This window comes from Bombina bombina, chromosome 1 (assembly GCF_027579735.1).
Source record: "Bombina bombina isolate aBomBom1 chromosome 1, aBomBom1.pri, whole genome shotgun sequence".
Classification (NCBI taxonomy): domain Eukaryota; kingdom Metazoa; phylum Chordata; class Amphibia; order Anura; family Bombinatoridae; genus Bombina; species Bombina bombina.
The window spans coordinates 26659622-26686539 of NC_069499.1; the positions used below are offsets into that span (position 1 = coordinate 26659622).

Here is a 26918-nt window from a genome sequence, read left to right on the forward strand (position 1 = left end):
ATGCATTCTTTGGACATTTAAATACTTTCTTGGAAAGTGTTTTCTTTTGGCCATCTCTTCTGCTAGAAGAGCTTCTGAATTATTTACTCTTGTGAATCTCCTTTCTGATTTTTCATCAGGATAAGGTAGTTTTGCGGACTTAATTTAAATTCTTATCTAAGATTGTGAATTCTAACAACATTAATAGAGAAATTGTTGTCCTTTCCTTGTGTCCGAATCCTAAGAATTCTTTAGAGAGATCCTTACATTCTTTGGATGTGATGAGAGCTCTGAAATATTATGTTGAAGCTACTAAAGATTTCAGGAAGACTTCTAGTCTGTTATCCTTTCTGGTTTCAGGAAAGGTCAGAAGGCTTCTGCCGCTTCTTTTGCATCAGAGGATTACAGCTCATTCTACTAGATCAGTCTCCACTTCATGGGCTTTTAAGAATGAAGCTTCAGTTGATCAGAATTGTAAAGCAGCAACTTGGTCTTCTTTGCATACATTTACTAAATTCTACCATTTTGATGTATTTGCTTCTTCGGAAGCAGTTTTTGGTAGAAAAGTTCTTCAGGCAGCTGTTTCAGTTTGATTCTTCTGCTTATGATTTAAGTTTTTCCTTTCATTTATGCGAATAAACTTATATTTGGGTTGTGGATTAATATTTTTTCAGAGAAATGGCTGTTTTGGTTTTATCCCTCCCTCTCTAGTGACTCTTGCGTGGAGTTCCACTTCTTGGGTATCGCTATCCCATATGTCACTAGCTCATGGACTCTTGCCAATTACATGAAAGAAAACATAATTTATGTAAGAACTTACCTGATAAATTCATTTCTTTCATATTAGCAAGAGTCCATGAGGCCAACCCTTTTTATGGTGGTTATGATTTTTTTTGTATAAAGCTCAATTATTTCCAAATTCCTTTGTTGATGTTTTTTACTCCTTTCTTTTTCACTCCACTACTTGGCTATTCGTTAAACTGAATTGTGGGTGTGGTGAGGGGTGTATTTATAGGCATTTTGAGGTTTGGGAAACTTTGCCCCTCCTGGTAGGATTGTATATCCCATACGTCACTAGCTCATGGACTCTTGCCAATATGAAAGAAATGAATTAATCAGGAAAGTTCTTACATAAATTATGTTTTTGTTTTCTCAAGAGCAGATAAGTCATTAAATTGGAGAATATAGCTCTGGGGCTCACAGTAAGTGTTACTCCCTTTATTATTGTACACCATCAGTGTTAGATTCTGCCTCTACACATAGAATTGCTCTACTCCTTTGATTCTAATAAGTGCATGCTATGAAGGTTACATACTTTGTGTCTTCCTGCTCAATTATATAGCTCATGCCTTAATCTGCTCTGCATTCTCATTCAGGGAGCCCTGGGATTCAGACGTTGGCAGTAATCCCCGCCATCTCATTCTACCCCGGGATGTTCTGCAGATTCGCAGTCCTCAGTATGCCCAGACATGCCTGTTCTACAGCTGCAAACGGTGACTCCTTTTCCTACACATGCAGTTCTGTTTGAACCCATGGTGCAAACACCACCTTGTGTTGGAACTTTTCCTCATGATTTTGCAGCCCTGTTACAATCTGCGGTGTCTGCTGCCCTGAGCACTATGCCAGTTGCAGGGAAAAGTAAGAGGAAGGTTAAACACTGTTCCTCAGTCTAGAACCAGTAGTTATGTTGGAGCTGCAGTGGTCAGCCATATACAACCTTCTGATGTCGACGACTCCTTGGCTAGCTCTGAAGGAGAACTGTCATTCTGACTCCTCTAGAGAATTTTAATGGACTCTAAGTATATTATGTTTAGATTTAAATTGAACATTAAGGATACTTAGAGGTTTTAAGTATATATGGCATACCCAAGTCTAAACCCACAGAGGAAAAACAGGTACATAAGTTGGATATTGTCTTTAAAGGGAAACTGAACCCAATTTTTTTCTGTCGTGATTCAGATAGAGCATGCAATTTTAAGCAACTTTCTAATTTACTCCTGTTATCAAATTTTCTTCATTCTCTTGGTATCTTTATTTGAAATGCAAGAAGGTGAACAACCTGTGTTGTTCTTGCTAATTGGTGGATAAATTCACCCACCAATAAACAAGTGCTGTCCATCCGAACCAAAAAATACCTTAGATGCCTTTTTCAAATAAAAATAGCAAGAGAAGGAAAAAAAATTCATAATAGGAGTAAATTAGAAGGTTGCTTAAAATTGCATGCTCTATCTGAATCACAAAAGAAAAAAAAATTGGGTTCAGTGTCCATTGAAGCCTAAGTTGAAAACCCCTGAAGTTTTCCCGGTACTTTCATTTTTGGCAGACATATCTAAAGAATGGGAAAAACCTGGTGTTCCCTTTTCTCCCTCTCCAAATTTTAAGAGAATGTTTCCTGTGCCAGATAGTAATTTAGAAGTGTGCAATACTGTGCTCAAGGTAGACAGCGCCATTTCCACTCTGGGTAAACGCACTACTATCCCGGTGGAGGGTAGCACATATTTCAAGCTCCTAATGGATAAGAAATTAGGATATCTGAGGAAGGTTTTCCAGGCAGCTGTAGGCATTGCCACGGTGGCTGGGCTTCCACCATTTGGTGTGATTCCTTATCTGATTTTAGAAGAATACCCATTCAGCATTCAGGCTCTAAAAATGGCAAATTCCTTTATATGTTATGCCATTATTCAAATCATTTGTCTCAATGCCAAGAATGCTGGCTTCGCTGTACTAGCCAGGAGACAGCAAACATGGTTTCTAAGTCTGGAAACTATCTGGCCCAGCACTAGATTCTATCATTTCGACTGTCACTGGAGGAAAGGGTGCCTTTCTACCATAGGATAAGAAATCTAGAAATAATGGACATCCTGTGGGACGTTTTGGTCTTTCGTCCGAAACCAAAATCCGAAATGCCCTGGAGTTCCTGGAAGCCTAACAAGAACAAACAGCCCAAAAATCAACCCCAGACAACAAGTCGGCATGTAGGGTCGGCCCCCAAACTGGGCTCAGGTCAAGTAGGGTGCAGGTTATTTCTATTTCAGGAAGTTTTGGCTCCTGCCATCCTGGACCCTTGGGTTCTGGACATCCTACCTCATGGATACAAAATAGGTTTTCGATCTCAGGCAGGTTACTTCTATCAAGGATCTCAGAGAAGCCAGAAAAGAGCACAGCCTTTCTACACTGTGTGGGCGATCTGATATCTATGGTAGTTGTGATTCCTTTACTACAGGGAGAGAGGTGAAAGAGGCTTCTATTCAAACCTCTTCATCGTCCCCAAGAAAGAGGGATCTTTTCTTCCCATTCTAGACCTTATGTGCCTCAACAAATTCGTAAAGGTACCCTCTTTCAAAATAGAAACTATCAGGTCCATTCTTTCTCTCATCCAGGAGCATCAATTCATGGCTACCATAGATTTGAAGGACATGTACCTTCACATTCCAATTCACAGAGATCATTACCAGTACATTCGGTTTGCTTTTCTGGACGAGCATTACCAATTCATAGCTCTCCCATTTGGCCTAGCTATGGCTCCCAGAATTTTTACAAAAGTGTTGGGGGCTCTACTCGCTGTAGTTAGACTACAGGGCATTTCGGTAGCGCCATACTTGGATGACATTTTGGCTCAGGCGTCATATTTAAAGTTAGCTAAATCTCACACAGAGAAGTTACTTTGGTATCTTCGGACGCATGGCTGGAAAATAAACCTGGAACAAAGTTCTCTCACTCCCAACACGATAGTGCACTTTTAGGTATCAGCATGCGCATTTATCTCAGACCAATGTAGGGTGAAGCTTCCGGCTGCCTTCCGTCTTCCATCCACTCCTCGGCTTCCCTTGGCTTAATGCATGGATGTGTTAGGTCTTATGGATGTCACTTCGGACACTATTCCTTTTGCTCATTTTCATCTGAGACTTCTACAGTTATGTATGCTCAGGCAATGTAATGGAAATCATTTAGACCTGTCTCAGGTCCACATTCCAGGTGTGGAGAGCTGGGAAGTGGATTTTCTGAGCAGGCAGACCCTTCACTCCGGGGAATGGTCTCTAAACCAAGAGGGGTTTACAAGATCACCTGCAGGTGGGGGTGTCTGGAGAAAGATCTAATGGCTTACCACCTCAATGCCAAACTACCGAGATATGGGTCGAGATTGAGAGATCCTCAGGCTGAGTTCGTGGACACCTTAGCAGTCTGTTGGAATTTCAATCTAGTGTATCTTTCTGTTCTGTTGCCTCGAGTGGTAGCTTGAATAAAACAGGAGGGAATTTCAGTGATGCTGTTAGCTCCTGCGTGGCCACACAGGACTTTGTATGCAGACCTAGTAAGTATGTCGTCCAAGTGCAGGGTCCGTCGTTCAATCTCCATGCATTCTGCCTCAGAGAATCTAGATTTTAATAGAATGGATAGTTTAGTCTCAGAGGATTCTCTGAGGCGATGATTGATACTCTGATTCAGGCGTGCTAGCCTGTTACCAGACGTATTTACCATAAAGCATAGAGGGCTTATCTGTCTTGGTGTGCGGAACGGGGGTTTCCTTGACGCAAGGTGAGGACTCCACATATCCTTCAGTTTCTACAAGATGGTTTGGAGAAGGGCCTGTCGGCTACTTGATTTAAAGGTCAGATTTCTGCTCTTTCTGTTTTGCTGCATAAGTGTTTGGCTCGTTTGCCAGATGTTCAGTCGTTTGTTCAAGCTATTGCTAGAATTAGACCCGTTTTAAGACCTATTTCTCCTCATTTGAGCATTTATCTTGTTCTTAGAGTTCAACAGGCTCCGTTTGAGTCTATGCATTCTGCTGATATTAAGTAACTAACTTGGAAAGTGTTATTTCTGTTGGCTATTTCCTATGATTGTAGCGTTTCGGAACTCAGTGTGTTCCGCCTTATCTGTTATTCCATTCGGATAAGGCTGTACTTTGGACAAAGACAGGGTTTTTACCCAAGGTTGTTTCAACTTGCAATATCAATGAGAAATAGTTGTCCCGTCTTTGTCCCAATCCTCGGAGAGGTTATTGCATAATCTGGATGTTAGAGCTTTAATGTTTTATCTTCATGCTGCCAAGGAATTTCATCAATCATCTTCCTTGTTTGTCCTTTTTTCTGGTGAGTTCAAGGGTCAGAAGGCCACTGCCGTTTATCTTTCCTTCTGGCTCAGAAGTTTGATTCACATATCTTTTATATAGAGGTGGATCAGCAGCCTCCATCCCAGATTATGACACATTCTACTCATGTGGTGTCTACTTCCTGAGCTTTCAAGAATGAGGCTTCGGTTGAACAGATTTGCAAGGTCGCTACCTGGTCTTGATTACATAATTTCACGAAATTTTACAGATTTTATGTTTTTGCCTCAGCAGAGGCGTCTTTTTGGGGAGAGGCTTTCAAGCAGTGGTGCCTAGTAATTAAGGACTGCCTTAGGTTATGAATGAATTTCCCTACCTGAGATTGTCGTGGACTCCACAGCTTGGGTATTGGTTTCCCACAGGTTATGAATAAATTCATAGACTCACTGCTATTGGAAAGAGAAAATATAAGTTATGATTACCTGATAAATTATTTTCTTTCTTGGCAGAGAGAGACCACAAAACCCCTCTGATACAGTGTAGTGTCGGCAGTCTTACTTTTCCTTATCCTCTATTTGAACTACTGAGAGGGTATTGGAAGTGGGAAGGATACTTCAGTGCTATTTTCGGGGTGTCTTTACTTCCTCCTGGTGGCCAGGTGAAGTATTTCCCATAGGTTGTAAATGAATTTGAACACTCTCAATGCCAAGAAAGACAATAATTTATCAGTTAAGCATAATTTTTGTTGTTGTTGAAGGTTTGCAAAAAAATCAATGAGGATATGTGTGGCATTATAATCAATCACATGTAATAGAAAGGCAAAGGTCCCTAATGTCCTCCAAAATCTGTCTGAATCCTTGATCCTTCCTGTATGTCCCACCTTGGAATAGACTGCCGGGCACCAGCTGTGTCCCACCTTGGAATAGACTGCCAGGCACCAGCTGTGTCCCACCTTGGAATAGACTGCCAGGCACCAGCTGTGTCCCACCTTGGAATAGACTGCCAGGCACCGGCCGTGTCCCACCTTGGAATAGACTGCCAGGCACCGGCCGTGTCCCACCTTGGAATAGACTGCCAGGCACCGGCCGTGTCCCACCTTGGAATAGACTGCCAGGCACCGGCCGTGTCCCACCTTGGAATAGACTGCCAGGCACCGGCCGTGTCCCACCTTGGAATAGACTGCCAGGCACCAGGCCGTGTCCCACCTTGGAATAGACTGCCAGGCACCGGCCGTGTCCCACCTTGGAATAGACTGCCAGGCACCGGCCGTGTCCCACCTTGGAATAGACTGCCAGGCACCGGCCGTGTCCCACCTTGGAATAGACTGCCAGGCACCGGCCGTGTCTCACCTTGGAATAGACTGCCAGGCACCGGCCGTGTCCCACCTTGGAATAGACTGCCAGGCACCGGCCGTGTCCCACCTTGGAATAGACTGCCAGGCACCGGCCGTGTCCCACCTTGGAATAGACTGCCAGGCACCGGCCGTGTCCCACCTTGGAATAGACTGCCAGGCACCGGCCGTGTCCCACCTTGGAATAGACTGCCAGGCACCGGCCGTGTCCCACCTTGGAATAGACTGCCAGGCACCGGCCGTGTCCCACCTTGGAATAGACTGCCAGGCAAGAAGTCTTGTGTGACCTGACTATTGCATAGACCTGAACTTGAACTGAACCACTGCCCAAATCCTGGCCATTTGATCTCCCATAGCACTCCAATTGTAAGCTCTGCACATCGTTTTCTACAGCAAAATACTGCGAGCAATAAAAACGAACTACAGGGGAACCGTTAATGCCAACAAAGAGCTGCTAGAAACTTCCTGAAGTCAGTGCGTCTCCTGCTGGGCTCACTTTTAGTTTCTGTGAGGTTGCAGTTGGCTATTGAAGTGGTGCTTTAATAACAGAATGCTTCACTAAGTGTTATTGTGTATAATATTCTGCATGTGCATCATTATGATGTAGATCTGTTTATACATCAGCCTTCCTCATCCCATAGTACCAGTTAGTTTATTTTACTCAGAATGGTTCCTTACTTATTCTAGCCTGTTAATTGTATGTGTTTTTTGTTGTTGTTTTTTTACTGTACCCATTGCACCCTCATTCAAACACTGTACCTGTTCCAAGAGCACATGTTGCATTGGTGATACCTTAGTCATTGTTACCAGATACTTGCCAGCACATTGTAAGTTGTGTTTGAATGAGGATGGGCATATGTATGTATCTCCATTAAAGCTTTTCCTGAAAGTCATAATTTGTAGTAGAAGCATTTTTTGGTAATACTTGCACAATGGAAAATGCTTTACTTCAAAATTGGAATGCCGTCATGTACCTTTTAATTATGAGTTTTATGTCTCTTTAACCTAGACCAGGGCAGGGGTAAGTAACCTTTGCACCCCAGATGTTTTGGAACTACATTTCCCATGATGCTCACACACTTTAGGCTGGCTGAGTATCATGGGAAATGTAGTTCCTGAAATCTGGGGTGCCAAAGTTGCTGACCCCTGACCTAGACCAGTAATGGCAAACCTGGGCTCTCCAGATGTTTCAAAACTAAATTTCCCATGATGCTTGTCTGGACATCAGAGTGCCTAAGCATCATGGGAAATGAAGTTCTGAAACATCTGTAGTCCTAAGGTTCACCCTCACTGACCTCTCTGTCTAGTAGCGGATGGTAGTATTTGCATTGTAGAGGTTACAGGTGTTGGCGCTCTACAAATACCTGATAATAATAACTGCTGTATGTTAACATAGTTCCTTATTTTCCTCTTTGCAGTATTATCAATGGCTTTGCATTACCCCTTAAAGCAGAACATAAACAGTTTCTTGTGAAAGTGCTGATACCGCTGCATACCGTCAGGAGTTTATCTCTCTTCCATGCACAGGTGAGATTTGTGTTTCACACTCATGAGCTGATCAAAACAGTCCATGAGAAGATGTTTAGTTCCTCCAGTAGTCTGCTAAGCATGAATGTAGGTAAACTGTATAAGAAGTTATTCCCCCATATTTACTTCCTTGTCAGTAGTTATTGGAGCAGGTGAAATGTTTTTGGTATGTAATCCTATGTTACAACCCGTGCAGTGGGACTGAATTATAAACCTCTGGTAACTGTCACTAAATATTAAGAAACGCTTGTCTTATTAACCTCTTAATAGCCATCCTGGGCTATTAGCGTGGGGTGCTTCCATTCATTAAATATATGCTTCAATCGGCGCATAACTCATGCTGCTGCTGCTAGTCTGCGTGTGAGGCTTGCCACCAACAGCAGGTACGGTTACTGAGGTATACAATCACTGTCACAGCCAGTCACAGTGATTGTATACTTAAAATGGCCTTTTTCTTTAGCTACACTCGTTTTATAGAAATGGTTATAAAGAAAACTGCAAAATAATGCCCCCCCCCCATTTTTTTTTACTATTAAACTCAAATGTATTGTTTTTATGTACCCATATAGGGTATCACTAGAAAGGCCTCTTTGTTAAAAAGGGTGTATATGTATGGGTGCACTTAACTAGAGAGCGGACAAGGTGAAACCAATAGAGCAAAAAATTGTTTGTGCCATTTAAGCACGGAAACTAAAAAACTGTTCTTAAGGGGTTAAAGGGGACAGTGTGACAGACAAATTGTGTTATAATTCAGTAGAGCATGCCATTTCTGCATTACCATAGATAACTTTTGTGGTGGTGTTGGGGGGGGGGGGCATAGGTATGGTCCTGCAAGCATTGCAACTCCTGAACAGGATAACAGTTGAGCCAATCAGGACTGGTGTTTGCATCTAGTCTCTGGTGGTTTCCGTTGCCGTGCGTTTAGCTCTAGAACGTGTTTTGTCCCTTTTGCAAAGGGTTAAACTTATAGGGCATCCTTATTTAAAGGTCGCTGCTCAGATGAGGTCAGTCAGTGCTATGAGGTTCTTCCTGACGTTCTATAAAAGCAAACTTTTCCCCGATAGCTGTATGTTTTGCAGAGAGGCATAACCTACATTTATGTGTGGGAAGGAGTGTCTCGCATACATACAGTGTAGTGCTCAATAACAAACATTTCAAAAGCATACTCAATGTACACTTTTAAAATTGCAAACAAATTGTGCAGAAAAATGTATTAGGTATTGAAATTTGTATTAAAAGCCCACATCAAAATGAGAATTTACATTAAACTGTAATATTTTTAATGTTTGCAGAAAAAAAAGTATTTAATGTAAATGGTAAAACATGTAGTCATGTAATGTACAAGATAAAAAGTTGAAATTTTAAGTAGTAAAAAAGTTCAAATAGTTCCTTATATTTCTAATGTAAAATGAGTGGGCTGAACAAAATTGTGCCTTGGGTGTGTATGAAGATACCATGTTGGTTTTCTCACCGAATATAAGCTGGCGAGTTTGTTTCAAAATACACAATGCACTGGTGCTTCCTATTATATTCGCTCCCCACTGGGAGATGCCGCATTCAAGAGAGCAACTTGCTTTTATTTTCCATTTTACAACCCTTTTCCTTCTTAAGATAGGGAGAGTCCACGGCTTCATTCCTTACTGTTGGCAAAGAAACCCCAGCCAAAGGCTTAAATATCCCTCCCACTTCCTCACTACCCCAGTCATTCTTCGCCTTTCGTCACGTTAGGAGGTGTCAGAGAAGTGTCAGAAGATTTGGAGAGTCCTGAAAAAGGGTATCTCCCCTTCGAGGGAGTTTTAAGTAGTCATGTCAACCTCTCAGTGAGAGTATTGATGAAAGTTAGAGTCTGGAGATGCAGGGAAAGTGTTTCTGCGAACCCATGCAGACTACTGCTAACAGCTCTTAAGCAATCAGTGTTGACGAGTTTCACTGCCTGCTTTCTCTCTCTCAAGTCCTTGTCAGGACTTTACTCATAAAACACTATAACCGGGTCACAGTGTGGCTCCTTTATACCTTGATAGGATTCAGGGTTAATATCCTCTGAAGGGGGTTTATTAAACAGTTGGGGTTATTAATCAGTGTATTAATTATTTACATGCTGCTTTGTGTGATTTTTTTTTTCCTGGGCTGATAGACTGTGTGTTTTTGGCTGGAACAAACAGGTTTCACTTTCCGACGGAGACTTGAAGCTTAGGAGAGCGTTTCCACTGTTAACTGTCTGGGTCTAGGAGGTGGTGAGTGCCCCAGCCATTGGGAGTATAAAGGTGAGGTTTTCCATAATAAAAAACATTTTTATTTGTATCCTCCTGTGGAGGACTCTGACATGTTAAAAAGTACTCCTTCTGTACTGAATCATACCTGTTTATTTCTTCTGTTATGTGTGATCAGTCCACGGGTCATCATTACTTCTGGGATATAACTCCTCCCCAACAGGAAATGCAAGAGGATTCACCCAGCAGAGCTGCATATAGCTCCTCCCCTCTACGTCAGTCCCAGTCATTCTCTTGCACCCAACGACTAGATAGGATGTGTGAGAGGACTATGGTGATTATACTTAGTTTTTATGACTTCAATCAAAAGTTTGTTATTTTACAATAGCACCGGAGCGTGTTATTACTTCTCTGGCAGAGTTTGAGGAAGAATCTGCCAGAGTTTTTTTACTATGATTTTAACCGGAGTCGTTAAGATCATATTGCTGTTCTCGGCCATCTGAGGGAGGTAAAAGCTTCAGATCAGGGGACAGCGGGCAGATGAATCTGCATTGAGGTATGTAGCAGTTTTTATTTTCTGAATGGAATTGATGAGAAAATCCTGCCATACCGTTATAATGACATGTATGTATACACTTCAGTATTCTGGGGATGGTATTTCACCGGAACTACTCTGTTAAAAGTCACTAATCCTTTTAATAAGTATTATCATGTTAAACGTTTTTGCTGGAATGTAGAATCGTTTGCATTGCTGAGGTACTGAGTGAATAAATATTTGGGCATTATTTTCCACTTGGCAGTTGTTTGCTTTTAATTGTGACAGTTTCGTTTCTCTTCACTGCTGTGTGTGAGAGGGAGGGGCCGTTTTTGGCGCTCTTTGCTACGCATCAAAAATTTCCAGTCAGCTACTCTTATATTTCCTGCATGATCCGGTTCATCTCTGACAGATCTCAGGGGTCTTCAAACTTCTTTGGAGGGAGGTAGATTCTCTCAGCAGAGCTGTGAGAATTTTATATTGACTGTGAATAAAAAACGTTGCTCTGTAATTTTTATGTCAAATTTAATTATTGTTATTTTACTAATGGGAACAAACCTTTGCTAAAAGTTGTGTTGTTTTAAAGTTTGATGCTATAACTGTTTTCCAGTTCATTATTTCAACTGTCATTTAATCGTTTAGTACCTCTTTGAGGCACAGTACGTTTTTGCTAAAAAAGATTATAACCAAGTTGCAAGTTTATTGCTAGTGTGTTAAACATGTCTGACTCAGAGGAAGATATCTGTGTCATTTGTTCCAATGCCAAGGTGGAGCCCAATAGAAATTTATGTACTAACTGTATTGATGCTACTTTAAATAAAAGTCAATCTGTACAATGTGAACAAATTTCACCAAACAGCGAGGGGAGAGTTATGCCGACTAACTCGCCTCACGCGGCAGTACCTGCATCTCCCGCCCGGGAGGTGCGTGATATTATGGCGCCTAGTACATCTGGGCGGCCATTACAAATAACATTACAAGATATGGCTACTGTTATGACTGAAGTTTTGTCTAAATTACCAGAACTAAGAGGCAAGCGTGATCACTCTGGGGTGAGAACAGAGTGCGCTGACAATACTAGGGCCATGTCTGATACTGCGTCACAGCTTGCAGAGCATGAGGACGGAGAGCTTCATTCTGTGGGTGACGGTTCTGATCCAAACAGATTGGATTCAGATATTTCAAATTTTAAATTTAAATTGGAGAACCTCCGTGTATTATTAGGGGAGGTCTTAGCAGCTCTCAATGATTGTAACACCGTTGCAATACCAGAGAAACTGTGTAGGTTGGATAAATACTTTGCGGTACCGGCGAGTACTGACGTTTTTCCTATACCTAAGAGACTAACTGAAATTGTTACTAAGGAGTGGGATAGACCCGGTGTGCCGTTCTCACCCCCTCCAATATTTAGAAAGATGTTTCCAATAGACGCCACCACTCGGGACTTATGGCAAACGGTCCCTAAGGTGGAGGGAGCAGTTTCTACTTTAGCTAAGCGTACCACTATCCCGGTGGAGGATAGCTGTGCTTTTTCAGATCCAATGGATAAAAAATTAGAGGGTTACCTTAAGAAAATGTTTGTTCAACAAGGTTTTATATTGCAACCCCTTGCATGTATCGCGCCGATTACGGCTGCGGCAGCATTTTGGATTGAGTCTCTGGAAGAGAGCCTTAGTTCATCTACGCTAGACGACATTACGGACAGGCTTAGAGTCCTTAAACTAGCTAATTCATTCATTTCGGAGGCCGTAGTACATTTAACCAAACTCACGGCTAAGAACTCAGGATTCGCCATACAGGCACGTAGGGCGCTGTGGCTAAAATCCTGGTCAGCTGATGTTACTTCTAAGTCCAAATTACTTAATATACCTTTCAAGGGGCAGTCTTTATTTGGGCCCGGTTTGAAAGAAATTATCGCTGACATTACAGGAGGTAAGGGCCACGCCCTACCTCAAGACAAAGCCAAAGCTAAGGCTAGACAGTCTAATTTTCGTCCCTTTCGGAATTTCAAAACAGGAGCAGCATCAACCTCCACTGCACCAAAACAGGAAGGAGCTGTTGCTCGTTACAGGCAAGGCTGGAAGCCTAACCAGTCCTGGAACAAGAGCAAGCAGGCCAGGAAACCTGCTGCTGCCCCAAAGACAGCATGAACCGAATGCCCCCGATCCGGGACCGGATCTAGTGGGGGGCAGACTTTCTCTCTTCGCCCAGGCCTGGGCAAGAGATGTTCAGGATCCCTGGGCACTAGAGAGCATATCTCAGGGATACCTTCTAGACTTCAAATTATCTCCCCCAAGAGGGAGATTTCATCTGTCAAGGTTGTCAACAAACCAGATAAAGAAAGAAGCGTTTCTACGCTGTGTACAAGATCTGTTATTAATGGGAGTGATCCATCCGGTTCCGCGGTCGGAACAAGGACAAGGGTTCTACTCAAACCTGTTTGTGGTTCCCAAAAAAGAGGGAACTTTCAGGCCAATCTTAGATTTAAAGATTCTAAACAAATTCCTAAGAGTTCCATCGTTCAAAATGGAAACTATTCGGACAATCTTACCCATGATCCAAAAGGGTCAGTACATGACCACAGTGGATTTAAAAGATGCTTACCTTCACATACCGATCCACAAAGATCATCACCGGTATCTAAGGTTTGCCTTCTTAGACAGGCACTACCAGTTTGTAGCTCTTCCATTCGGATTGGCTACGGCTCCAAGAATCTTCACAAAGGTTCTGGGTGCCCTTCTGGCGGTACTAAGACCGCGAGGGATTTCGGTAGCTCCGTACCTAGACGACATTCTAATACAAGCTTCAAGCTTTCAAACTGCCAAGTCTCATACAGAGCTAGTTCTGGCATTTCTAAGGTCGCATGGATGGAAAGTGAACGAAAAGAAGAGTTCTCTTTTTCCTCTCACAAGAGTCCCATTCTTAGGGACTCTTATAGATTCTGTAGAAATGAAGATTTACCTGACAGAAGACAGGTTAACAAAGCTTCAAAATGCATGCCGTGTCCTTCATTCCATTCAACACCCGTCAGTAGCTCAATGCATGGAGGTGATCGGCTTAATGGTAGCGGCAATGGACATAGTACCTTTTGCACGCCTACACCTCAGACCGCTGCAATTGTGCATGCTAAGTCAGTGGAATGGGGATTACTCAGATTTGTCCCCTACTCTGAATCTGAATCAAGAGACCAGAAATTCTCTTCTATGGTGGCTTTATCGGCCACACCTGTCCAGGGGGATGCCATTCAGCAGGCCAGACTGGACAATTGTAACAACAGACGCCAGCCTACTAGGTTGGGGCGCTGTCTGGAATTCTCTGAAGGTTCAGGGACTATGGAATCAGGAGGAGAGTCTCCTTCCAATAAACATTCTGGAATTGAGAGCAGTTCTCAATGCCCTTCTGGCTTGGCCCCAATTAACAACTCGGGGGTTCATCAGGTTTCAGTCGGACAACATCACGACTGTAGCTTACATCAACCATCAAGGAGGGACAAGAAGCTCCCTAGCAATGATGGAAGTGTCAAAGATAATTCGCTGGGCAGAGTCTCACTCTTGCCACCTGTCAGCAATCCACATCCCGGGAGTGGAGAACTGGGAGGCGGATTTCTTGAGTCGCCAGACTTTTCATCCGGGGGAGTGGGAACTTCATCCGGAGGTCTTTGCCCAAATACTTCGAAGTTGGGGCAAACCAGAGATAGATCTCATGGCGTCTCGCCAGAACGCCAAACTTCCTCGCTACGGGTCCAGATCCAGGGATCCGGGAGCGGTTCTGATAGATGCTTTGACAGCACCTTGGAACTTCGGGATGGCCTATGTGTTTCCTCCCTTCCCGCTGCTTCCTCGATTGATTGCCAAAATCAAACAGGAGAGAGCATCAGTGATTCTAATAGCGCCTGCATGGCCACGCAGGACTTGGTATGCAGATCTAGTGGACATGTCATACTGTCCGCCTTGGTCTCTACCTCTAAGACAGGACCTTCTGATACAGGGTCCGTTCAAACATCAAAATCTAACTTCTCTGAAGCTGACTGCTTGGAAATTGAACGCTTGATTTTATCAAAACGTGGTTTTTCTGAGTCGGTTATTGATACCCTGATACAGGCTAGGAAGCCTGTTACCAGAAGGATTTACCATAAAATATGGCGTAAATACCTATACTGGTGCGAATCCAAAGGTTACTCCTGGAGTAAGGTTAGGATCGCTAGGATATTGTCTTTTCTACAAGAAGGTTTAGAAAAGGGTTTATCAGCTAGTTCATTAAAGGGACAGATTTCAGCTCTGTCCATCTTGTTACACAGGCGTCTGTCAGAAAATCCAGACGTCCAGGCTTTTTGTCACGCTTTAGCTAGGATCAAACCTGTGTTTAAAGCTGTTGCTCCGCCATGGAGTTTAAATTTAGTTCTTAACGTTTTACAGGGTGTTCCGTTTGAACCCCTTCATTCCATTGATATAAAATTGTTATCTTGGAAAGTTCTGTTTTTAATGGCTATTTCCTCGGCTCGAAGAGTCTCTGAGTTATCAGCCTTACATTGTGATTCTCCTTATCTGATTTTTCACTCAGACAAGGTAGTTCTGCGTACTAAACCTGGGTTCTTACCTAAGGTAGTCACTAACAGGAACATCAATCAAGAGATCGTTGTTCCATCCTTGTGCCCAAATCCTTCTTCAAAGAAGGAACGTCTTCTACACAATCTGGATGTAGTTCGTGCCCTCAAGTTCTACTTGCAGGCAACTAAAGATTTTCGCCAAACTTCTTCCCTGTTTGTCGTTTATTCTGGACAGAGGAGAGGTCAAAAAGCTTCTGCTACCTCTCTCTCCTTTTGGCTTCGTAGCATAATACGTTTAGCCTATGAGACTGCTGGACAGCAGCCTCCTGAAAGAATTACAGCTCACTCCACTAGAGCTGTGGCTTCCACTTGGGCCTTTAAGAATGAGGCCTCTGTTGAACAGATTTGCAAGGCTGCAACTTGGTCTTCGCTTCATACTTTTTCCAAATTTTACAAATTTGATACTTTTGCTTCTTCGGAGGCTATTTTTGGGAGAAAGGTTCTTCAGGCAGTGGTTCCTTCTGTATAATGAGCCTGCCTATCCCTCCCGTCATCCGTGTACTTTTGCTTTGGTATTGGTATCCCAGAAGTAATGATGACCCGTGGACTGATCACACATAACAGAAGAAAACATAATTTATGCTTACCTGATAAATTCCTTTCTTCTGTTGTGTGATCAGTCCACGGCCCGCCCTGTTTTAAGGCAGGTAAATATCTTTTAAATTATACTCCAGTCACCACTTCACCCTTGGTTACTCCTTTCTCGTTGATTCTTGGTCGAATGACTGGGACTGACGTAGAGGGGAGGAGCTATATGCAGCTCTGCTGGGTGAATCCTCTTGCATTTCCTGTTGGGGAGGAGTTATATCCCAGAAGTAATGATGACCCGTGGACTGATCACACAACAGAAGAAAGGAATTTATCAGGTAAGCATAAATTATGTTTTTATGAGGAGGCCGTGGTTTTTCCGCCCACTCAATTATGTTCCACATGCCTTAACACCATTAAGTCTAAGAAGGGAGACAAGTCTGCTAAGGCATTTAGTCCCTCTGATCCGTCTACCTCTCAGGACTCGGCATCCTGTGAGATTACTACCCTTGCTACATTATCGACTTCACATGCAGTTCCCCGTAGCACATCTAATCCTCTATCCGGAGGGGACCTTCTTCCTGTGGACTTTGCCATGCAGTTACAAACGACTGTGTCTGCGGTCCTCAGTGCATTACCTTGCTTTAACAAACGCGAGAGACCCGGAGTCATCTAAATATCGGATTTAGCTATTATGTCCCAGTAAACAGACGATGAGTTAACCTCTGTAGCTTCAAAGGGTGAACTTTCTGGGTCGGAGTCCTTAGCATCTAAGCCTCCTGCTGCGGAGGAACCATCCTTTAGATTTAAAATTGAGCACTTACATTTTTTATTAAAAGAGGGTCTGTCTACGTTAGAGGTTCCAGAGGCCGAGCTGCCTGAGAACCTATGATACCTAAATTAAACAGTTTTACGAAGACAGGAAAGTTTCTTTGACTTGACCTGTGACTGTTAAGATGGTGAACATTAAGAACCAATGGGAAAGAATTGGTTCTTCCTTTTCCCCCTTGTCTACTTTTAAAAAGTTGTTCTTGGACTCTCAACTGGATTTGTGGGGCTCCATTCCTAAGGTGGATTGTGCTATCTCTACGCTTGCTAAACATACTACTTTACCTCTTGAGGATAGTTCTTCGTTCAGAGAGCCGATAGATAAGAAAATGGAAACCTTTCTGAGAAAGATTTCAACATACAGGTTTTTTGTTTCAACCTGCGGCTGCAGTTGCCGGAGCAGCTGCCTACTGGTGCGACTTTGTCGGAACTCCTCGAGGTGAAGTCTCCCCTCGAGGATATTCAAGACTGAATTAAAGCTCTGAGAATTGCTAATTCTTTTAACTGTGATGCGAACATGCAAATGATTTGCCTAAAGGCAAAGGCCTCTGGCTTTGCAGTCTTAGCTCGCTGGGCGCTCTGGTTGAAGTCTTGGTCTGCGCATATGACTTCTAAGCCCAGACTCCTTTCTCTTCCCTTCAAGGGAAAGATTTTATTTGGTCGAGGTCTGGACTCTATTATTTCTACGGTTACCGGAGGCAAGGGTGCCTTCCTACCGCAAGATAAGAAAAACAGGTCTAAAGGACTACAATCTTCTAATTTTCGTTCTGACAAATCCCAACGACAACAATCCTCCTCCAAGCCCAAGCAACCCAAGAGTACTTGGAAGCAGGCTCAGTCCTGGAATCAAAGCAGAATAGGAAGCCCGTTGAAAACAAATCTGCATGAAGGTGTGGCCCCCGATCCGGGATCAGATCGTGTAAGGGGCAGACTGTTTCTTTTTTTCAAGGACGTAATGATCCGTGGGTCCTGGAGGTGGTATCTCAGGGATACAAGATAGGCTTAAAATCTCATCTGCCAAGGGTCAGATTCCTTCTCTCGAATCTGTCTACCAGACCAGAAAAGAGGGATGCCTTTCTAGGGTGCGTTCAGGATCTATCCTCCTTAGGAGGAGTTGTCCCAGTGCCTATCAAAGAAAGAGGTTTGGGTTTTTATTCAAACCTTTTTGTGGTCCCAGAGAAAGAGGGAACTTTCTCCTGTTAAGTGTAGTCAGTCCACGGGTCATCCATTACTTATGGGATTATATCTCCTCCCTAACAGGAAGTGCAAGAGGATCACCCAAGCAGAGCTGCCATATAGCTCCTCCCCTCTACGTCATACCCAGTCATTCTCTTGCACCTAACTAATAGATAGGACGTGTGAGAGGACTGTGGTTGTTAAACTTAGTTTTTATTTCTTCAATCAAAAGTTTGTTATTTTAAACGGCACCGGAGTGTGTTGTTTCTTCTCAGGCAGCATTAGAAGAAGAATCTACCTGAGTTTGTCTATGATCTTAGCGGTCGTAACTAAGATCCACTTGCTGTTCTCGGCCATTCTGAGGAGTGAGGTAACTTCAGAACAGGGGATAGCAGGCAGGGCTCACCTGCAAGGAGGTATGTTGCAGTATATTATTTTCTAAGGAATGGAATTGACTGAGAAAATACTGCTAATACCGATGTAATGTAAGTGCAGCCTTAAATGCAGTAGTAGCGACTGGTATCAGGCTGATATGTATGTATGTATACTCTGAGGTATTTCTGGGGAATGGAATTTCACTAAGAAAATACTGTCTATATTTAAGTAATATTTGAGCCTGCACTGCAGTGAAAGCGACTAGCAGCAGGCTTATTAACATTTCATAATTTCATTTTTAAAACGTTTACTGGTATGTTAATCGTTTTTTTCTGAGGTACTTGGTGATAAAACTTTATGGGCATGATTTTTACCACATGGCTGTCGTTTGTTTCTGAATAAAATCAGTTTACTGAGCTTCCCCACTGTTGTAATATGAGTGGGAGGGGCCTATTTTAGCGCTTTATTGCGCAGTAAAATTTCTTCCTCCATGATCCAGGACGTCTCTACAGAGCTCAGGGGTCTCCAAAACTAGTTTTGAGGGAGGTAATCATTCACAGCAGACCTGTGATAGTGTGTTTTGACTGTGATAAAAACGTTAATATTAAATTGTTATCCGTTTTTTTGGGTATTAAGGAGTTAATCAGCCATTTGCTGGTGGGTGCAATCCTTTGCTAACTTAATACATTTACTGTGAAAGATTGGTTGCTATAACTATTTTGGTTCATTGTTATTTCAACTGTGACAGTTTTTTGTGCTTCTTAAAGGCACAGTAGCGTTTTTTATATTGCTTGTAAATTTATTTAGAAAAGTATTTCCAAGCTTGCTAGTCTCATTGCTAGTTTGTTTAAACATGTCTGACACAGATGAATCTCTTTGTTCACTATGTTTAAAGGCCAATGTGGAGCCCAATAGAAATTTGTGTACTAATTGCATTGATGCTATTTTAAATAAAAGCCAATCTGTACATGTAAAGAAATTATCACCAGACAACGAGGGGGAAGTTATGCCGACTAACTCTCCTCACGTGTCTGTACCTTCGCCTCCCGCTCAGGAGGTGCGTGATATTGTGGCGCCAAGTACATCAGGGCGGCCCATACAAATCACTTTGCAAGACATGGCTAATGTTATGACTGAAGTACTATCTAAATTGCCCGAATTTAGGGGTAAACGCAATCACTCTGGGGTAAGAACAGAGTGCGCTGATAATAATAGAGCCATGTCTGATACTGCGTCACAATTTGCAGAACATGAGGACGGAGAGCTTCATTCTGTGGGTGATGGATCTGATCCAAGTAAACTGGACTCAGACATTTCAAATTTTAAATTTAAGCTTGAGAACCTCCGTGTATTACTAGGGGAGGTATTAGCGGCTCTGAATGATTGTAACACGGTTGCAATTCCAGAGAAAGTATGTAGGCTGGATAAATATTTTGCGGTACCGGCGTGTACTGACGTTTTTCCTATACCTAAAAGGCTTACAGAAATTGTTAACAAGGAGTGGGATAGACCCGGTGTACCTTTTTCACCCCCTCCTATATTTAGAAAAATGTTTCCAATAGACGCCACCACACGGGACTTATGGCAGACGGTCCCTAAGGTGGAGGGAGCAGTTTCTACTCTGGCTAAGCGCACCACTATCCCGGTGGAGGATAGCTGTGCTTTTTTCAGATCCAATGGATAAAAAGTTAGAGGGTTACCTTAAGAAAATGTTTGTTCAGCAAGGTTTTATATTGCAACCCCTTGCATGCATTGCGCCTGTCACGGCTGCGGCGGCATTCTGGTTTGAGTCTCTGGAAGAGACCCTTAGCACAGCTCCATTGGATGAGATTATAGACAAGCTTAAAGTCCTTAAGCTAGCTAATTCATTTATTTCTGATGCCGTAGTGCACTTAACTAAACTTACGGCTAAGAACTCCGGATTCGCCATTCAAGCGCGTAGAGCGCTGTGGCTTAAATCCTGGTCAGCTGATGTGACTTCTAAATCTAAATTGCTTAACATTCCTTTCAAAGGGCAGACATTATTCGGGCCCGGTTTGAAAGAAATTATCACTGACATTACTGGAGGTAAGGGCCATGCCCTGCCTCAAGACAGGGCCAAACCAAGGGCTAAACAGTCTAATTTTCGTGCCTTTCGTAACTTCAAGGCAGGAGCAGCATCAACTTCCTCCGCTCCAAGACAGGAAGGAACTGTTGCTTGCTACAGACAGGGCTGGAAACCTAACCAGTCCTGGAACAAGGCCAAGCAGGCCAGAAAACCTGCTGCTGCCCCTAAGACAGCATGAAGTGAGGGCCCCCGATCCGGAAACGGATCTAGTGGGGGGCAGACTTTCTCTCTTCGCCCAGGCTTGGGCAAGAGATGTCCTGGGCGTTAGAGATCATATCTCAGGGATATCTTCTGGACTTCAAAGCTTCTCCTCCAAAAGGGAGATTTCATCTTTCAAGGTTGTCAGCAAACCAGATAAAGAAAGAGGCGTTTCTACGCTGTGTACAAGACCTCTTACTAATGGGAGTGATCCACCCAGTTCCGCGGTCGGAACACGGACAAGGGTTTTACCCAAAAAAGAGGGAACCTTCAGACCAATCTTGGACTTAAAGATCCTAAACAAATTCCTAAGAGTTCCATCGTTCAAAATGGAAACTATTCGGACCATCTTACCTATGATCCAAGAGGGTCAGTACATGACCACAGTGGATTTAAAGGATGCCTACCTTCACATACCGATTCACAAGGATCATTACCGGTATCTAAGATTTGCCTTCCTAAACAGGCATTACCAGTTTGTAGCTCTTCCCTTCGGGTTAGCTACAGCTCCAAGAATCTTTACAAAGGTTCTGGGCTCTCTTCTGACGGTACTAAGACCGCGAGGCATAGCGGTAGCTCCGTACCTAGACGACATTCTGATACAAGCGTCAAGTTTCCAAACTGCCAAGTCTCATACAGAGTTAGTTCTGGCATTTCTAAGGTCGCATGGGTGGAAGGTGAACGTAGAAAAGAGTTCTCTATTGCCACTCACAAGAGTTCCCTTTCTAGGGACTCTTATAGATTCTGTAGAAATGAAAATTTACCTGACAGAGGACAGGTTATCAAAACTTCTAAATGCTTGCTGTGTCCTTCATTCCATTCAACACCCGTCTGTGGCTCAGTGCATGGAGGTAATCGGCTTAATGGTAGCGGCAATGGACATAGTACCTTTTGCGCGCCTGCATCTCAGACCGCTGCAATTGTGCATGCTAAGTCAGTGGAATGGGGATTACTCAGATTTGTCCCCTCTGCTAAATCTGGATCAAGAGACCAGAGATTCTCTTCTATGGTGGCTTTCTCGGCCACATCTGTCCAAGGGGATGCCCTTCCGCAGGCCAGATTGGACGATTGTAACAACAGACGCCAGCCTTCTAGGTTGGGGCGCAGTCTGGAATTCCCTGAAGGCTCAGGGATCATGGACCCAGGAAGAGAGACTCCTTCCAATAAACATTCTGGAATTAAGAGCAGTTCTCAATGCTCTTCTGGCTTGGCCTCAGATAGCAACTCTGAGGTTCATCAGGTTTCAGTCGGACAACATCACGACTGTGGCTTACATCAACCATCAGGGAGGAACAAGGAGTTCCCTAGCGATGATGGAAGTCTCAAAGATAATTCGCTGGGCAGAGTCTCACTCTTGCCACCTGTCAGCGATCCACATCCCAGGCGTGGAGAACTGGGAGGCGGATTTTCTAAGTCGCCAGACTTTTCATCCGGGGGAGTGGGAACTTCATCCGGAGGTGTTTGCCCAACTGCTTCATCATTGGGGCAAACCAGATCTGGATCTCATGGCGTCTCGCCAGAACGCCAAGCTTCCTTGTTACGGATCCAGGTCCAGGGACCCGAGAGCGGTACTGATAGATGCTCTGACAGCACCTTGGGTCTTCAACATGGCTTATGTGTTTCCACCCTTCCCGATGCTTCCTCGATTGATTGCCAGGATCAAACAGGAGAGAGCATCGATGATTCTAATAGCGCCTGCGTGGCCACGCAGGACCTGGTATGCAGATCTAGTGGACATGTCGTCCTGTCCACCATGGTCTCTGCCTCTGAGACAGGACCTTCTGATTCAGGGTCCTTTCAAACATCCAAATCTAATTTCTCTGAGGCTGACTGCATGGAGATTGAACGCTTGATTCTATCAAAGCGGGGATTCTCGGAGTCAGTGATTGATACCTTAATACAGGCTAGGAAACCTGTTACCAGGAAAATTTACCATAAAATATGGCGTAAATACTTATATTGGTGCGAATCCAAGAGTTACTCATGGAGTAAGGTTAGGATTCCTAGGATATTGTCTTTTCTACAAGAAGGTTTAGAAAAGGGTTTATCTGCTAGTTCGTTAAAGGGACAGATCTCAGTTCTGTCTATCCTTTTACACAAACGTCTGTCAGAAGTTCCAGACGTTCAGGCTTTTTGTCAGGCTTTGGCTAGGATTAAGCCTGTGTTTAAGACTGTTGCTCCGCCGTGGAGCTTAAACTTAGTTCTTAACGTTCTGCAAGGTGTTCCGTTTGAACCCCTTCATTCCATTGATATCAAGCTGTTATCTTGGAAAGTTCTGTTTTTAATGGCTATTTCCTCGGCTCGAAGAGTCTCTGAGTTATCGGCCTTACATTGTGATTCTCCTTATCTGATTTTTCATTCAGACAAGGTAGTTCTGCGTACTAAACCTGGGTTCTTACCTAAGGTAGTCACTAACAAGAATATCAATCAAGAGATTGTTGTTCCATCATTGTGCCCTAACCCTTCTTCAAAGAAGGAACGACTTCTGCACAATCTGGACGTCGTCCGTGCCCTGAAATTTTATTTGCAGGCAACTAAGGATTTTCGTCAAACTTCTTCCCTGTTTGTCGTTTATTCTGGACAGAGGAGAGGTCAAAAAGCCTCGGCTACCTCTCTCTCTTTTTGGCTTCGTAGCATAATACGTTTAGCCTATGAGACTGCTGGACAGCAGCCTCCTGAAAGGATTACAGCTCATTCTACTAGAGCTGTGGCTTCCACTTGGGCCTTTAAGAATGAGGCCTCTGTTGAACAGATTTGCAAGGCTGCAACTTGGTCTTCACTTCACACTTTTTCAAAATTTTACAAATTTGACACTTTTGCTTCTTCGGAGGCTGTTTTTGGGAGAAAGGTTCTACAGGCAGTGGTTCCTTCCGTGTAAAGATCCTGCCTGTCCCTCCCGTCATCCGTGTACTTTTAGCTTTGGTATTGGTATCCCATAAGTAATGGATGACCCGTGGACTGACTACACTTAACAGGAGAAAACATAATTTATGCTTACCTGATAAATTCCTTTCTCCTGTAGTGTAGTCAGTCCACGGCCCGCCCTGTTTTTTACGGCAGGTCTAAATTTTAAATTAAACTCCAGTCACCACTGCACCCTATAGTTTCTCCTTTCTCGTTTGGTTTCGGTCGAATGACTGGGTATGACGTAGAGGGGAGGAGCTATATGGCAGCTCTGCTTGGGTGATCCTCTTGCACTTCCTGTTAGGGAGGAGATATAATCCCATAAGTAATGGATGACCCGTGGACTGACTACACTACAGGAGAAAGGAATTTATCAGGTAAGCATAAATTATGTTTTCCGCCCAATTCTGGACCTAAAGTGCTTAAACAAATTTCTCCGTGTCGATTCCTTCGAGATGGAGACGATAAGGTCCTTTAATTCAGGAATGCCAGTTTATGACCACTATAGATCTGAAGGACGCTTACCTTCCTGTTCCAATCCACAGGGAACACTTTCAGTTCCTGAGGTTTGCGTTCCTGGACCAACACTTCCAGTTCATTGCCCTTCTGTTTGGACTAGCTACTGCTCCAAGAATATTTGCAAAGGTTATTGGGCTCTTCTAGCCGTTGCCTGAACTCAGGGTATTGCAGTAGCCCCATACTTGGACGATATTCTGGTGCAAGCACCATTCTTTCGTCTTGCGGAAGAATTCTCAGAGTCCCTTCTCAGTCTTCTTCGATCACAGTTCTTTTATCCCAAGTACCAGAGTGGAATTCCTGGGTACTATAATAGACTCCATATCCATGAGGATATTTCCAACAGACCAGAGATGTTGCAAGCTAACTTCGGCATGTCTTGCCCTCTGGACCTCCTTGAGTCCCTCTGTGTATTGAGGTGATTGGTCTCATGGTGTCCTGCATGGACATCATTCATTTTGCCAGGTTCCATCATTCCACATTTTTTTCATATGTATTATTATTATTGGCCCTGTATTGATAGCTATGTAGCAATAGATGTTATGTTATATAACTTTTTTTATTTGATATTAAAATACGATACAATGGCTCTATTTATTTCAACTAATATATTTAGTAGCCATCAGAACCATCCACCAATCAGAACCTTATGTGTGCTGTTGTCATTGAAGGAATCCGCCCCCACATAACACTTGACAGGCATGTATTGATATAGGTGCCCAATAGATTAATCGTACATGGGCGTCTCCCTAAGTGTTACTCTCATAATCATCGTGGGGATATATTCAGTAATTTGTGCAACTAAATAAAGAGGCTAAATGTGATAAAAAATATATTAAATATAAAACACATAATGTTCAAAGTGGGCTCACGTTATGCTGTGTACGTATGAGACAATAAAGACATGGATAATCCAATAATCAGATAGTGTGAGATAGTTGGTCTCCCCCTATTACAGCATCGTGATTAATAGACTGCCGGTAAGCAGTCGTGAAATTGTTAAATAATATGTGTATAGTGAATGAAAGTAAGTGTGTTGACTAAAAAGAAAAGATGAGAATGTTCATAAAATAAATATGCAGTGTGAGCTAGCTGATCGTGATCATTATTTAGTGGTCAATATTTGAACAATTGTGTAACAATAATGGAAAGAAAGTGTTAAAGATGCAGAGGAGTGTATTAACATTTCTCTTGTAAGGTGTATCCAGTCCACGGATCATCCATTACTTGTGGGATATTCTCCTTCCCAACAGGAAGTTGCAAGAGGATCACCCACAGCAGAGCTGCTATATAGCTCCTCCCCTAACTGCCATATCCAGTCATTCTCTTGCAACTCTCAACATAGCTGGAGGTAGTAAGAGGAAAGTGGTGTAATATAGTTAGTTTTTTCTTCAATCAAGAGTTTGTTTTTAAATGGTACCAGAGTTGTACTATTTTATCTCAGGCAGCATTTAGAAGAAGAATCTGCCTGCGTTTTCTATGATCTTAGCAGAAGTAACTAAGATCCACTGCTGTTCTCACATATGTCTGAGCAGTGAGGTAACTTCAGAGGGAGAATAGCGTGCAGGTATCCTGAAATAAGGTATGTTCAGTTTAATTTTTTCTAGGGATGGAATTGCTAGAAAATGCTGCTGATACCGGATTAATGTAAGTTAAGCCTAAATACAGTGATTTAATAGCGACTAGTATCAGGCTTGCTATCTGAGGTATATACTCTGATTAATGTGCAATATAAAACGTTTGCTGGCATGTTTTAATCGTTTTTATATATGCTTTGGTGATAAAACTTATTGGGGCCTAGTTTTTTCCTCATGGCTGGCTTGATTTTTGCCTAGAAACAGTTTCCTGAGGCTTTCCACTGTTGTAATATGAGTGGGAGGGGCCTATTTTAGCGCTTTTTTGCGTAGTTAAAATTACAGACAGAGACATTCAGCTTCCCTCAGCAGTCCCCTGCATGCTATAGGACATCTCTGAAGGGCTCAAAAGGCTTCAAAAGTCGTGTATTGAGGAAGGTAAAGCCACAGTGGAGCTGTGGCAGTTGTTATGACTGTTTAAAAATGTTTTTTTCGTTTTGTTAATCTGTTTTTTGTATTAAGGGGTTAATCATCCATTTGCAGGTGGGTGCAATGCTCTGCTAACTTGTTACATACACTGTAAAAATTTCGTTAGTTTAACTGCCTTTTTTCACTGTTATTTCAAATTTTGGCAAAATTTGTTTCTCTTAAAGACACAGTAACGTTTTTTTATATTGCTTGTTAACTTGATTTAAAGTGTTTTCCAAGCTTGCTAGTCTCATTGCTAGTCTGTATAAACATGTCTGACATAGAGGAAACTCCTTGTTCATTATGTTTAAAAGCCATGGTGGAACCCCATAGGAGAATGTGTACTAAATGTATTGATTTCACTTTAAACAATAAAGATCAGTTGTTATTTTTAAAAGAATTATCACCAGAGGATTCTGACGAGGGGGAAGTTATGCCGACTAACTCTCCCCACGTGTCGGACCCTTTGACTCCCGCTCAAGGGACTCGCGCTAAAATGGCGCCAAGTACATCAAAGACGCCCATAGCGATTACTTTGCAGGACATGGTGGCAATCATGGATAATACCCTCAGGGATATCTTCTGGACTTCAAAACTTCCCCTCCTCAAGGGAGATTTCACCTTTCGAGATTATCTGTAAACCAGATAAAGAAAGAGGCATTCTTACGCTGTGTGCAAGACCTCCTAGTTATGGGAGTGATCTGTTCAGTTCCACAGACGGAACAGGGGCAGGGCTTTTATTCAAATCTGTTTGTGGTTCCCAAAAAAGAGGGAACCTTCAGACCCATTTTGGATCTAAAGATCTTAAACAAATTCCTCAGAGTTCCATCGTTCAAAATGGAAACTATTCGGACCATCCTACCTATGATCCAGGAGGGTTAGTACATGACAACAGTGGATTTGAAGGATGCTTACCTTCACATACCGATTCACAAAGATCATCATCGGTTCCTAAGGTTTGCCTTTCTGGACAGGCATTACCAATT

General features: G+C 43.0%; 1 protein-coding gene across 2 annotated transcripts in view; it reads left to right on the forward strand.

The window, feature by feature from the left end:
- Positions 1-26918, forward strand: part of PPP2R5E (protein phosphatase 2 regulatory subunit B'epsilon) — a 544304-nt gene that overhangs the window by 400678 nt on the left and 116708 nt on the right. For both annotated transcript variants that reach the window (XM_053697284.1, XM_053697283.1), the window contains exon 8: positions 7799-7907. In XM_053697284.1, the coding sequence (XP_053553259.1) occupies positions 7799-7907 (109 nt within the window). The remainder of the gene's footprint in view (positions 1-7798; positions 7908-26918) is intronic.